Source organism: Pituophis catenifer, unplaced genomic scaffold, assembly GCF_029215685.1.
Source record: "Pituophis catenifer annectens isolate HBS135680 unplaced genomic scaffold, rPitCat1.0.hap2 SCAF_2, whole genome shotgun sequence".
Lineage (NCBI taxonomy): Eukaryota > Metazoa > Chordata > Lepidosauria > Squamata > Colubridae > Pituophis > Pituophis catenifer.
Window position 1 is genome coordinate 156,098,086 of NW_027256882.1, and position 15,829 is coordinate 156,113,914.

The window sequence follows — 15,829 nt, forward strand, 5'->3', positions numbered from 1 at the left end:
ATGGTTTGCCGTTGCCTGTTTCCCAGGACTAAGAGAAAATCACTGACCCAAGATTATCCAGCTTCATGACTAAGGCAGGACTAGAGCTCATGGTCTCCTGGTTTCTAGCTTGGTACCTTGACCACTATCCCAAACTGGCTCTCTGTAATAGCTGTTATGACTTACTAATTTATTTTATTTATTTATTATTTATTAATTTTATTTCTATACTGCCCTTCTCCCGAAGGACTCAGGGCGGTGTACAGCCTGATTAAAAGCACAAAGACAGACAAAATTTAAAATTATTAAAATTATTAAATGATAGGCTCAATTTAAAACCCCCAATTTAAAACCCCATTTTTAAAAACCCAATTAAAATCTTTACCTTGATAGCCCAACCTGGCAGAACAACAAGGTTTTGAGGGCACAGCGAAATACACGGAGATCAGAGATTTTACGAATTTCTGGGGGCAGCTCATTCCAAAGGGCAGGGGCTCCCACAGAGAAGGCCCTCCCCCTGGGTGTCGCCAGCTGACATAATTTGGCCGATGGCACCCTGAGGAGACCCTCTCTGTGGGAGCAGACTGGCCGGTGGGAGGCTACTGGTGGCAGCAGACGGTCTCGAAGGTATCCAGGTCCAATGTCATGGAGCGCTTTAAAGGTGGTAACCAACACCTTGAATCGCACCTGGAAGAACACTGGGAGCCAGTGTAGCTCGCGCAGGAGGGGTGTCACGTGGGCACAACGAGTTGCGCCCATAACCACTCGCGCGGCCGCATTCTGGACCAGTTGGAGCCTCCGGGTGCTTTTCAAGGGGAGCCCCATGTAGAGAGCATTGCAGTAGTCCAGTCAGGAGGTGACAAGGGCGTGAGTGACTGTGTGCAAGGCATCGCAATCCAGAAAGGGCTGCAACTGGCGGATCAGGCGAACCTGATAAAAAGCCCCCCTGGCCACGGCCGTCATGTGTTCTTCTAAAGACAGCCGTGCATCCAGGAAGACACCCAGATTGCAAGCCCTCTCTGTGGGGGGTAAAGACTCACCCCCAATAGTCAGCGATGGCACCAGCTGACTATATCGCGACGCCGGGAACCACAGCCACTCAGTCTTGGAGGGGTTGAGTCTGAGCCTATTTCTCCCCATCCAGACCCGCACGGCCTCCAGGCAGTGGGACATCACATCAAGGGCATCGTTGGGGTGGTCTGGGGTGGAGATGTACAGCTGAGTATCATCAGCGTACAGATGGACTCTCACCACAAAACCACAGATGATCTCACCCAGCGGCTTCACATAAATGTTGAACAGAAGGGGTGAGAGGACCGACCCCTGCGGCACTCCCCATGCAAGAAGCCTCGAAGTCAACCTCTGCCCCCCTGTCAACACGAACTGCGAGCAGTCGGAGAGGAAGGAGGAGAACCACCGCAAAACGGTGCCCCCTATTCTTAACCCCCTCAACCGCTGCAGCATGATACCATGGTCGATGGTATCAAAAGCCGCTGAGAGATCTAACAGGACCAGGGCAGAGGAGTAACCCCTGTCCCAAGCCCTCCAGAGATCACCCACCAACGCGACCAATATAGTGCTGTACCCCTGCCTGAAGTCCAACTGGTATGGGTCCAGATAGATAGCTTCATCCAGATGCCCGGGCAGTTGTCGTGCCACCACAGTCTCAACAACCTTCACCACAAATTGAAGGTTGGAGACCAATTAGCCGTAGTTGGCTAATTCAGCCGGGTCCAGGGAAGGCTTCTTGAGGAGGGGCCTCACTACCGCCTCTTTCAAGGCAGCGGGAAAGGCACCCTCACTCAGAGAAGCACTTATAATCCCCTGGAGCCAGCCTCGTGTAACCTCCCGGGAGGCCAGAACCAACCAGGAGGGACACGGGTCCAATAAACAAGTGGCGGCACTAATCCTACCCAGAACCCTGTCCACATCCTCGGGAGCTACAGGATCAAACTCCTCCCAGATAGTGTTCTCAAGACCTACCCTCGTCTCCTCCCCCAGACTCACCCAGTCGGAGTCCAAGCCTTCCCAAATCCGAGCGACTTTATCATGCAGGAATTGCACAAAATCCTCAGCTCGACCCTGCAAGGGATCTTCCCGCACTCCCCCCCCCAAAGAAGGGAATGGGTCACCCTAAACCGAGCGGCTGGGCGGTTCTCTGCAGATGCGATAAGAGCGGAAAAATAGTTAGATTTTGCCGCTTTTATCGCCACTAGGTAGGTCTTGATATAAGACCTCACCAGTGTCCGGTCAGAATCGGATTGACTAGTCCTCCAAATGCTCTCTAGGCGTCTTTTCCGACGCTTCATCTCTCTCAGCTCCTCGGAGAACCAAGGAGCCAATTGAGGTCGGCATCGGGTCAGAGGCCGCAAAGGCACGATACGGTCCAAAGCCCCGGCGGCCACACTCTCCCAGGTGGCCACCAGGTCTTCAGTCGAGTCGTGTGCCAGGGTCTCAGGAAATGGCCCAAGCTCCGTCAGGAACCTTTCAGGATCCATCAGGCGCCTGGGACGGAACCATTTAATTGGCTCCGTCACCCTGCGGCGGGGGGAAGCGGCAGGAAAGTCCAAGTGAAGAAGAGAATGATCTGTCCATGACAAGAGTTTAATGTCTAAATCCCCTCTACCAAGATCATTCAACCACTGACCAGAGACGAAAATCAAGTCTGCATTACTAATGTATGCAGAAGTTAAATTGAAGTACAGATATAAATAATAAAAATGTCCTTGAATCAAGATTGACTCCTAATCCTTCCATAGATATGTTCATGTAATTTTCTAAGTAACAGTCTGGAAATTGTTTGTCAATGCCATCTGCTGAATTTTTCTAAAGACTTTCCATTTTAGCTTACAACCTTGATACTTTCTGATAGTTTCCTATCCAAGTATTTAATAAAGACTGACCTTACTTAGCTACCAAACCCAGAAAAAGTTAGCTAACTGCTACCATTTGCTCAGACACATAAATAATAATATCCATACATAAATGTATTGAGTTATATTTACGTGCATATTTATCAAGAAAACAGTAATCCTTCTAAACATAATGGGGTTTACAAATAACTTTTATAGATTGTATTTTAATATTTGAAGATTTTTTCATACTGTTCAGATATTGCATTCACTTCGCTAAACCACATGCTATAGGATAAATTTTGTTTTCTCTTTACTACATCATTTTCATAACATGTTTTTATCTAACCACCATTTGCTGTGGCATTGAATCAAATTATGATTGCTGTTAACCTCAAACTGTGGATTAAAGTGGTTTTGTGGTCTACAATTTGAAATTGTTACTAAGCGTAATTTGGTCAGTTAAGATATAAGTATAGTTGGAAGAAACTAAAATACAGGAGAATACTGGTGTTTGAGAAGAGAGAGGAAAGTGAGAATTTTTAAGTATTTTAGTAAACCATTCAGATTTGGCCTTAACCAAATAAATCTTTAGCCATGTTCTGTAAAATAAGCTAACATCAATATCAGTACATTCATAGAAATGCCTTGCCATTGCCTTCTTCCAGGATTTTTTTTTTTTTAACTTTTCAGGATCACCTGCAGGACAAAGATTTCCTGGTGATCTTTCATCCAAGTACCAAATAGACCTGACTCTGTTTACCTTTCTAAGTGAAACCTTTGTAATATAAGTAAAATCACATGAAAAATAGTATAAGTTACAGATAGTTATGACAAAGCTAGAGGCAAAATTGGCTGGAATTTGCACTATTTCAGAATTGGATAGCTCTTTGTTTCTTTCTGCCACTTCACAAAACAAGCTTGAATCTACAGCATTTTTCTTTGTTCTTTGGCCCCAGTAAAATAGAGAGGGAAGAAAAGACCACTGTGTTTGTTTATTTTGTTTAAATATTTCATGTACTTGCAAATTAATTATTAAAATATATTAATTTGTCTGCATATAGCCTTCATCATTTTTAAAAGAAGGAAACTTATTTTTGTTCTAGAGAATTGATGGTTGCCTTGGATAACTTTGCTGAATCTTTCATTTCAAATATTCAGTTGTAATCCTGATTGGTCATTGATATTCACGCCAATGTTTGAACCTTCTCTTTTCAAGTGGAAGTTCAGTGGAAGTTATTTTGCATGTTTGTTACAGTAGATTTTCATTATTCCTATTAAAATTCAGCTCACTTGCCACAAACAGAACTGCATCTATAGACTTGATGCTTTCAATCTTTAAAAAGTCAGATGGAGCAGAAACAGTGCTAAAATAAATGTATTACTGGCCTTTGTCCAACATAGGATTTTTAATAGTGTTGGTCCTTCATTGCAATAGATGGAATATCTTTGAGTTATTCAAAAATATTTTGTTTTATAGCTCAAGTGTAAAGAAATTAAGTACCTACTTCTAATATCAGATTTCCTTCAAAACTGAATTGACAGAATAACCTTGAAATACGAATCTGCATTCTGTAGAAAGCAGCTGTGCATAAGAGAAATGGGCTTGTCTTATTCCATGGGGACATTTAAACATCAGAACTATAGCAAATAGACATTAATTATTTTGTTCTATAGGCTTCCCACAGAGAGAAAGCCTGTGGAATAAAACATTGTTCATATAATATTGACCTAATTTTGTTCAAAATATTTTGCAAATGTCATTTGTATTACTTTAAACTGATAATGGCTCAATTAAAACTTGAAATAATATATAGTTTCATTTCAAAGGTAATATAATTCCAATTAATCCTTCTCATAAGTAGTTTGTCACACAGAATTATTTTTCTCCTTAATTCAGCTTTATTGTGTTTGTGCTCTGACTGCAATCAAGCCAATGCCACATGCGAAACAGATGGTGCCTGTATGGTCTCAATAACAAATGTGAATGGAATGAAGCATCACACCCGGACATGTATTCCTGAAGTAAAGTTGATTCCTGCTGGAAAACCATTTTTCTGCCTTAGTTCAGAAGCTGTACGCAACACACATTGTTGCTACTTTGACTACTGTAACAAAATTGATCTTATGGTACCCAGTGGTAAGTACAATAGATTAAATATGAGAATGTTCTGTGAGTCTTTGTAGGCAATTAAAGCAAGCCTGATTATTTTTATGCTGTAGTGATATCAGCCTCAATGTATCCTGGTAGTTATTTAGTTATTATTTATCTATTTATTCAATTTAAATAACTTCCCATCTCAAATTCATGACTCTGGACAACTAACAGTATTAAAAGAATGCAAATTTAATTAAGAAGACAAAATAAAAATAGAAGCCATTGTAAAAACAAGCCATCAATCACAAGTCAACATAATTTCTGACCCCTAGATTTAGTGATAAAACTAAGTCTTCAAGGGTTTACAAAACAGCTGATAGGGTCCAGAGCCATTTTAATCTCTATAGGAACTATATTCCAACAATAGGTCAATGAAAAAGAAAAAGCTCCCTTCCTGGATACTCCCAAATGGCATTCATTATTTTATATAATTATTTAAAATTTCTACACTACTCATCTCACCCAAGTGACTTGGGTGGTTTACAGCATCTTAGATAAAAAGCATAGTAAAGCAGCTGATTTTTTTTAAGTATCAACAACAAAAACTAATTTAATTTTTTTTTCCCCATAAGAGTTTGTGTGCAATTTTCAGAAAAATGTTTTATTTTAATCCTTGAATTCTCTGGTAATATCTAACTGGCCTGAGATATTAGAACTGGATTTATGCCAATGAAGATTGAATTTTAAAAGCTGGAATTGTATTTAATGTTTAAGAGATTATTTGGAAAAGTATATTACTGCATCTGTTTATGGTATCATTTTGTACCAAAACTAATAAAAATTGGTGAAAGTAGAGCCATATGAAATAATTAGTTGAACTTCTAATTAAATGTCACTTTCCATCATATTATAAAATCACAGGCAGGTTTTTAAAAGCCCTATTCATTAGCTAGGTTGCAATATTAAATTCTATGGCAATGCTATCAGTCTCTCTTTATGTGTAAAAAGTAAGAAATATTGTTGGGGAAGGGTTTGACTCCCCCTTCTGGCAGTACATTTCATTACAGCATGCTTATTTTTAACTAGAGGTTAGACTGCATGAATGATTTCAGAAAAATAATCTGCTTTTAAAATATATGGAAATCTTTAACAAAAATTACTAATATACTATATGCTGAATAAAATATTTCACAAGCTTATTCCTTAATCAGTTAGGTAAGATGAAATGGAAAATTGAAAGCAATGCTTAATACTATTTAAATAATCTTTGGAAGTATAGTGGAATCTTTTGTCTTCTGTATTGAACACTCAAGCTGATCTAAGCTTAATTCTGTTTCCATAAACAATATTATCAAAAAGTTTCCACTGACAAATATTTTCCTACTAGAGGTACTCAATCTTGTTTTTATTATATGTGGGTATATCTTCATATATATTAAATAAAAGCAGTAAGAAGAATTAGTTTCAGTGATGAAATAATAGTGTTAACTTTCAACAGGAATATAGGACCATGAAAGAAGATAGGTCTATTTTCTTATTTTGAGACAATGTTCTGTTTATTGGCAATATGGGGAAATGATAGGGAGAAACTTTTAAATTACTAAAAACATTATTTCACCTTATTTGGTCTTTGCTGTTTGCAGTTACTTGTTTATATGTAATGCTAAACAGAAATTTCATGTTTTGAACATGAATCCTGATTTCCTGTTTTTGGTGCAAGAGCAATGGGGGAATAACAGAAATATCTACTTCTACTTTTTTATTATTTTGGTGTAATGACAAGCTTCCATTTTTAATCAGTAAAAATAAATGTTTCTTATTTCATTTTAGCTGAAGTACATGCATCCCTGAGATTCCAAGTCAGTGTCAATTCCTTTAAGTGTTTACCCTTAGTTTTCAGATATATGCCTTCAAATCTATTAAATGTAGACCTATTGATTTTTTTTTTAATCCTTAGATATTTACTGGGTTTGAATTTGAAGCTTTTCTTTCTTGTCTTCCCTCTCCAGGACATTGGAAGGATAATGAAACTTCTTCAATCTGGGGACCTGTGGAACTGGTGGCTGTCATTGCAGGACCTGTCTTTCTTGTGTTCATCATTATGATTATACTAGTTTTTGTCTTCCATCATCATTCACGTGGATACCACAATCGTCAGCGATTGGACATGGAGGATCCATCTTGTGAGATGTGTCTATCCAAGGACAAGACTCTGCAAGATCTAGTCTATGATTTGTCTACTTCTGGCTCTGGCTCAGGTATAATGTGTCTTTAATATAAAGATATTTAGCTTTATTTTATTATAAACTTCAATATAAATATATAAATAATCTGTACTGTTAACCTAAAAATACCCATGCCTCCTAGAGTTTTTTGCACAACTTCTACCTAAATGGCTATCCAATGTTTTATTTGTACTGGAGTGTTTGCCACAAACTGTAGCTGCAAGGTATTAAAAACTAAAATTACACTTCAGAATAAATTAATTCATTTGTCCCCAAAGCATGCAGTTCATGCTTCCTTTAAATAAGCCATACAGAGCTACAGGTAACTGTATTTGGAATTAAAGAGATATAGTGTTCTATTAGTACTGAGTCTACTGAAGTTAGTGATAAGAATGCTAACAAACAAGATGAAATATTAGTAATTAATAACTTATTCTTTTACAAAACTATTAAGTTTCAATAAATGAGAAAATACAAAAGAACAAAACATTAAGAAAGAAAATGGGAGAGTCAAGAAAAACCAAGAATACAGGAGGAAAAATATAAAAAAACACGGAAGAGAATAGCTTCTGGCTTTCTTTGATATAGCTATAAATATAAAGTATGGTAACCTTTTACTCTAAATTTCACCATAATACACTTGTACTTCCATAATTATAAACAGTTATAATCATCAGATCCCAAAATAAAAAATTTATTCCTTTCCATTTCAAGTAAAAAATCCTAAAGTGGTTTCCAAAGAGAAACAAAGCTAGATAAACTCTTTGATCAAGGCATTCAATTTTGCCATTTCCTTTGATTCCATTAATTTCACTCTCTATTCTTCCATTGTAAGAATTTGTAAACCCTTCCACCTCTGCAAGCAACAGTTTTGCTATTATCTTATATAAAAACAAAGTTCTATTTTCTTTCAGTTTGTCCATCAAACCTAAAAGGAAAATGTCTTATTTCAATTGTATATTTATTTTAAAAATCATCTGAATTTAAGTACATAATCTGATCCCAGTTTTTCTTAGCTTTCTTATAAGTCTATCAAAAATGATAAAAAGTACCTTCACTCTGATTGCATTTCCAACATAAATTTATATATCTTTGACAATTTATCCAGGATTAAATACCAATGATACATTATCTTCTAGAAATTCTCTTTCAAATTATACTTTAATGTAATTTCTTTCCATGCATATATTTATTACCAGTATGTTTTATCAATGAGAATAAAATACAAAACAGAAAAAAACAAATATCCAACAGTAACAAGAACTTGTGTACAAAAAAAGAAAAAAGACCCAAACATCCAACATTAAACATAAAAAAAAAAAATCCTGGATTTTATTTTTCTTTTCAGCATCCAATCAATGTAATTTCAAACTTTGACTTCACCTATTTCCCTCACTGATCAAGCATTATATTGTATCAAAATTGTTTTGTCCATGTAATCATATAATCTTTAATCTAGTCAACTTCCATATAAACTTTTATTAAGTTTATACATCTTAGCAACAGCACGTTCATCATTAATCTAGTTCAAAGTCAGGTTTCTCATTTGCAAAATCATACTTTTTATCCAATTTAAACTTTTTTATCACTGAGCATAAGCACTGACAGGTATGAACTTCCTTTATCAATTCTTCTCTTGAATTTAATTTAGATAAATCAACTAGTTTCATGTAACTATCATTTCTGTTTTGAAAAAGGCTTCTTGAGGGACAACAATAGAGGAATTTTAGGGGAGTCATTCTTGGGTTATATCTATTTCAAACCCTCAATTTGGCATGCCGGATAAGTGATTAGGGGAGGGGTGCAGTGACGAAGCAGTTAAGACACTGGGCTTGTCAACCAGAAAGCTGACAATTTGAGACCTAAGTACACATGATGGAATTATTCACCCCAGCTCCTGCCCACCTTGCCGTTCGAAAGTATATAGACATGTAGTTAAAAGGTACCAATTTGGTGGGAAAGTAACGGTGTTCTGTGCATCTCTGCGTATAGTCATGGCAACCACATGACCACAGAAGCGTCTTCGGATAATGCTGGCTCTTAGGCTGTGAATTGGAGATGAATACTGCTACCTAGAATCAGTCACGACTGGCAGAGAAAATCTTTTATCATTTTAATAAATATTAATATCAGTATTGTCTGAAACAAAAATATCCTGAGTACAAATTCATCTCCAATACAGGAATTATACCCAACAAGAATAGCTGTATTTGTCCCACCTCAATAAATCTTTTTTAATGTCATTCCACACTCTCCCATAGTTATTCTGAAACAGTATGCAATTCATATTAGTCAATGTAATCCCCAAATATTTAACATTCATCTTAATTTTAAAACCAGTGTTTTTCTCTTGATCTTGTACACTCATTTTTTTAATCAACATCTTTTTTTTTAATTTACTACTGCCTTTCTTATACTTTTATCAGGGTTTTCGGGAATAGCTCTAAGTCTTAAAAATCTTTCTCTCTGTGTTTCAATAACATAATATTATCTAGTCTTTTATCCAGCTAAGCATCTCTAGGCCCCATTCTATTTTCCAGAAAGTCCATTTTGTCATTCACTTGTTTAACTTCACCAGTAATTTTATTCAACTTATTGTCCAGTTGTTTTTCCAGCATCTCAAATGTAGTTCCTATAGATTGTGTCACTTTTATTGTAAATTCTTCAAACATAGTCCTAAAGAATTCCAACTCACAGGTCCAAATGCTGTGATTTTTTTGAGCTAGTCAATAATAAACTGATTACTTAAGAGCCATGGTGGTGCAGGTTAGAATGCAGTATTGCAGGCTAATTCTGTTCAGTTCTCACAGGCTCAAGATTGACTCAGCCTTCCATCCTTCTGAGGTGGGTAAAATGAGGACCCAGATTGTTGGGAGCAACATGCTGACTCTGTAAGCCACTTAGAGAGGGCTGTAAAGCACTATGAAGTGGAATATCTTAGTGTTAGTGGTACTTACAAGTTGATCTGTGCACTCTAGTCAATAGCACCATCTAAAAATAAATATAAAGGGAAAGGTATCAGAAAACTTCTTAGATTGCTTATAAATCCATTTCAATTAGCACAGGATTAAATAGAAAAACGAAGTGTTCTCATGAAAGCCCACCACAAATTGTCCAAGTTCCAATTCCACAGGCATAGATTCAAAACAGTAAGTTTTAATCAATTTTAAAATTCCCCATGTTTCTTTAAGAGAAAAGCAACCAGTAGTACTAATGTTCAGAGACCAATATCCGGGTCCAGTTTTTAAATTACATTCAAAGAAAAACTGAGACGCTTCAAAACAAAATATTTCACAATTAGTTGATGAATTGAGTAAAGAGGTAGGGCTTACATCAAGTTTGAAGGTGTGGCATACCTGGAAAAAAAAACAGACACTAAAACTGACATACACACCCATTCATTTCTAAAATATCTTATAATCTATTTTTTAATCTAAGAGAGGTCCCAAAGGTGCTTTTTCAAGAGGCAACTGGATTTTCTTGCTTTTCTTTGAAGATGGTTCACTTCTCATCCAAGAAGCATCTTCAGCTCTGACTGGATGGTAAGGAATGGAAGGATTTATACTCCTTGTAGGTCATTTGCATCCTTTTAGAGAGTTGTTGAGGCCACTTGGAGGTTTATCTGTGTCTTCAGGGTCACCTGAGTAGTGCGAATGTTCCCATTTTTGGGGGGGGGGGGGGAAGAATGTCACATTGATATCTAGTATAATTATATCAGATGTGTGTGTACTTGAAGGATAATAAAATCAAGGTGAACTTACTGTTCTTGTCATTATCTTCTGCTTTGTCTCTGTTTTCATCCTTCATTCTCTGCTTTCAGGCTTACCACTGTTTGTCCAGCGTACTGTGGCTCGAACAATTGTCCTCCAGGAAATCATTGGCAAAGGTCGCTTTGGGGAAGTGTGGCGTGGACGATGGCGTGGTGGTGATGTAGCTGTGAAAATTTTCTCATCACGGGAAGAGCGATCATGGTTTAGAGAAGCTGAAATCTATCAAACAGTCATGTTGCGCCATGAGAACATTCTGGGATTTATTGCTGCAGACAACAAAGGTATTTTTTGCTTTGATAAAATAAACAAACAAATACTTCAATTGCCTTTGAAGCCTAATATTAATGTATGATAGGTTCATACTTAAATCTAATTTTCCTTTTTTAATGTGTGATTTAGCATGTACTACAAAAGAGGTCACCTTGAAATTAAGACTTATCTCTTAGCATGATCTGTGAATATGCTTTGAGGTTTGTGGCTTCTTGGCTTATTCCAAGTTTTCCTCACCCATACTTAACAATCTGTAGAATATGGCAAAACAGTTTTAAAGCTAAAAAAGGCAGAAAATGCTATTATTACCTTTGCTTGTTCATATGCTTGATTCTGAACTGTTTACAGCAGTGTTTAAAACCACAACTAAATGTGATTTTGAATTCAGTTATTGTGTATTAATGATATAGCAATAGCTATTATATGCTGCTTTGAATTAAACCCAATTAATAGGCTGCATGATTATTTAGCAATAGTGATAAAGTTTGTATATCTGTTGGCTGTATTGATACAATATCATAAAATATTATAGATGCTAGAAATCTAGAAATAGTAACAGTTTTGGCAGGTAATTTTGGGGGAGAGGAGCTTGGATAGAAATAAAAATTTACATTTACTTAAGAAGTGGGGATGTAAACATTGAAGAAAAAAGGAACAATGTCAGTTTTAAGAGCAAGAGGGAATACATATTGACAACAGGAAGAGGTGGCTGAGGGAACATGAAACACTGGAGAATTGTCAAAAATCAAAGGTGGTAATGAATTGGAAGTTCTAATGTTAAAGTTTACATACAGGAGAACAGCCAGGACAATTTTTTGTTATTACAATAGACTGAGATGATGTATAATTAAAAAGTTATCTCTTGTGGATTTCATAAACAGTAGGGATTACTTTATTACCCTAACCTAAAATATTCAAGAATGTTAGCCCTTAGGTATTTAAATAAATTGAATTCCAAACATAGATTTGAGCTACACATCTATCATGGAGGAGGAAAGAAATCAACTTTGGACCTATATCCCTCTTAAATAGAGGCTCAGTCAGAAGTGTGTAAGAATTTGGAATGATGAATTGTTAATCTCCCAGTCTACTCTTACCATCACAGAGACATCTTTATCCAGGAAAAATACAACTGCTATAATGGCTTAGACTGCAGAAAACCGGCACTTTGTTTCACTTCCTACTTTTCACATAAACTGCATGAACAGTTTTTAGCTTCTAGTAAGCAACTATTATAAGAAAAAGAAACTGGTAATTCAAGGTATGATTGACAATATTATATTCTTCCTTGAGATGGCAACCAGTTCTTGAAGTTTAATTGATTACTTTCATAAAAGTACTTTTTTATCAGATCTACATTTGAAATTGTGAATATTCTTGAATGTGAGACATTCTAACAAAATATGTTTGATGATAGTTTGGTGCTAGATTAGCTCTTAAGATTCGCTTCCTTTACTCTGTTCATTGCATTTCCATACCTGGAAACATATCCAGTCAAAAAACAGAAAACAAAATTGAGAAACTGATCTGATCTTGGGCAGTTCATGCAAATGTGTTAAGTTTATCTGGAAACACCTCTGAATATCTGCTTGGCTATCAGTTATTTACAATGTTCACCGTGTGATGAATTCAAGACTGAACAATATTAAAATAACTTGGCAATCTAATTACATTCAAGTGTATGCTGTGAGGCACAGTTAACATCTATAAAAGTATCCAGAAAAGCACATTATTCTGAAGCTCTTCAAGCTTCAATAATCTAATGCTGTATGAAATGACAACATTCCTGCACATTAGTTTTTAACTGCCTTCTAATGGAGCAAAGACTGACAAACCCAAGAATCAGCTTTTCTATTTCCATCCCCTAAGCATTATTATTCTCTGCTTTTACAATAAAACAAGCTATCTTTTCTGCCTTTTATAGGCACAAAAACAGTCCGCAATCACTATTCTGTGAAGAGAAGTATATAGGCCTGGATTAGTTAGCTGCATTGTACAGTGACAAACTTGAACATAAAAACTGGGTACAGACCGACTTCCGGCTGACTTCGCGTCGGTATCAGATATGAGGAGCAGGTCTCTGTGCTCCCACGCCGACTTCTTGTTGGAGGCTCCAAAAGGAGCTAAAGCTACCCTGTAGGGGTGGTGAAGAAAAGAGGGGCGCCCTGTAGTTCGGGGAGAGTAGCAACTCTCCTTCTGGACTCTGGGCTTCTTCCCTGTCCCTCGATGAAGAGGCAGCCATCATGGCTGCCACGAAGCTGGGATAGCCAAGGCAACAAAGAAATGTGCAGGAGCGATGCAGATTAACAGTGATTGGAGCTGGGGAAGAAGATTCCTTTTTATTTAGACCCTAACCTTAAAAAAAAAAAAAAGAGGAAAATCCAGGAAAAGACTCTTAGAACTATTTTTTAAAGCAGCAAACTGCCATAGAGAGAAAAATCCTAGACCCGAAAGAAAGGAACTAAGAGGAGAAAAGCGAAAAACCTTTTAAAACATAGAAAATCTGGATTTTTAAATTAGGTAGGTGTTGTTTTGGAAAGTCATAACAACTCTGGACTATCTACTTGAATAATGGATTTTGTTCCCAAAAAATGAACTAAATTTGGATTAATTATATCTATAAGACTTGAAACAATGCTGAAACTTAAGCTGAGGGCGCCATCTACTGGTGAATGGAATATACCAGACCCCTACAAGTTTAAAAAAAAACTTTTTGATGAGAGAAATAACATCAATCTGGAGGATTGTGGTGACACCTACTGTTTTATAACTAGTTACTTTATGATTACTGGAGATCCTATTAAGAGAATAAGGAAGACTTTTAAGTAAAGCAAAGTGATTTTTGACTTGTGGAAGCTTCCTGGACTACTTAAATGGAATTGATTAACAATAGTCCTTGATGTAAAGGACTATGATTACTGAACTTTCTGAGGAGTAACATTGGACTGGAATATATTGCTTTTGGATTTGAGTAAGAGTGGGACTTATTAAATTAAGAGAAGATGCTTCATCAGGGGAAAGGAGTGAGATTTCAAGAGAAATGGAGTGGATGTTTCAAAGCATTAGGAGTACTATGGAAAAGAATCATAGAGAGATAAAGTACCTAATGCAAGGCATACATGGGAAAATAGAAAATATACTACAACTGATGATGAACGAAGAGCAAAGAGTCCAGGAAAGAGAGGAGATAGCAGAAAGAATGGAAGAAAAGACAGAACGGACAAATCAGAAACAAAACCAAAAGATGGGAAGGAGAAGATGATAAAGTTAATAATGACTATTGAAATAAACTAAGGGGAAAGCACTTTAAGAGATTTAAAAATGGAATCAGATAACTGGGAAGATACTTTTGAAAGGGAGATAGGGGCGTGGGTGGATATTCTGGAGCCCTGGCAGTTAAGGAGATGGGAGAAATATTCAGTCTGAATGGTGAAGATACAGATGTTGATAGAGATAAAGACCCAAGACAGGAATATGGGAGGCAAGCCAAAAAACGAATAAGAATTGAAGTATTAAAATGGGCAAGAGACAATGGATAGAAATTATTATAGATTATTTTCTTCTTTTTTTCTAATATAATGATGGCCTGATTATAAATTTATAGAGGAAGAAATAAGAATACACACCTTTGTATATTAGAATTAGTAATAGTGACGTGATTTAGGGGGAATATTAGCAGATATAATTTTTCCCCTTCCTTTTTATATAATAGAAGTAACAATTTGATGGGAAAGACTAGAGGGTGAAAGATGGTATTACTATGTATGTTTATAACACTATTGGCATTAAAATGGAATATTGTAATATTGAATAATTACCTTAAAAAAACCATGTATATAAATTCTAGGATTATATAAGTTTGATTAATACAACAGTTATTATGATTATCATTATTGATGTTTGTATCAAAATGAATTATACCCAGGGGCCACACTGTTCATGTATTGATATTGATGTATATTTAAAAATAAAAATTTATTTTTAAAAAAACTGGTACAGACCATCTGAGATATTTTTTATAATGTTTATTAAAATTACATAAATATACACAAAATAAATACAAACTAAGGAAAAGGGGTAAAGTGTAAAGAAAAGGGAAAAATATAAAAAGATATTCCCTTCATTAAAACAAGTGCAATTTCAATAACTTATCACCTTTTCTGTACTACAACAAAAATTATTCCCATATCTCATTGCTTATCTATAAACAAAATTTAAAGCCTTTTCATTTAGTCCTAATCAGCAAAATCCATTGTTATGAGAAAATAACAATGTATATATTTTAACATTAATCAAATAAACCAGTTTCATATTTCTTTCCTTTTAACACAATTCTTTATCACTTTTTCTGAAAATATAACAAAAAATAGGTTGTTCCCATAATTTTATCTCTTATCTATAAATACATATTTAAAAATCAATTTGTCATTGAGTCCCGTTCAAGGAAAATCCATTAAGAGCTAAGTCAACTTTATATTCCTTCCCTTTTTTAAAAAATAAATCCAATCTCTATCATAATATTTTGATTATTGTGAGGATTAAACTGGAAAAGGAATAGTACAAACTTGCGTTAGTATAAATCCCACAATAAATAGCTACACAGATACAGTTAAAATATAACATATTTCTGAACTA

The 15,829-nt window shown here is 35.9% G+C and overlaps 1 protein-coding gene across 3 annotated transcripts in view; it reads left to right on the forward strand.

Moving 5' to 3' along the window:
• The window catches only part of ACVR1B (activin A receptor type 1B), a 35,184-nt gene that overhangs the window by 12,861 nt on the left and 6,494 nt on the right, over window positions 1–15,829 (forward strand). Inside the window, exons 2-4 of one of the 3 annotated variants that reach the window (XM_070934859.1) lie at window positions 4,732–4,971; window positions 6,939–7,187; window positions 10,975–11,205. In XM_070934859.1, coding sequence (XP_070790960.1) covers window positions 4,797–4,971; window positions 6,939–7,187; window positions 10,975–11,205 — 655 coding nt within the window. In that variant the 5' untranslated portion in view covers window positions 4,732–4,796. Of the gene's footprint in view, window positions 1–4,731; window positions 4,972–6,938; window positions 7,188–10,974; window positions 11,206–15,829 lie in introns of those variants that run through there. The other 2 variants (XM_070934858.1, XM_070934860.1) reach the window with 2 other exon arrangements.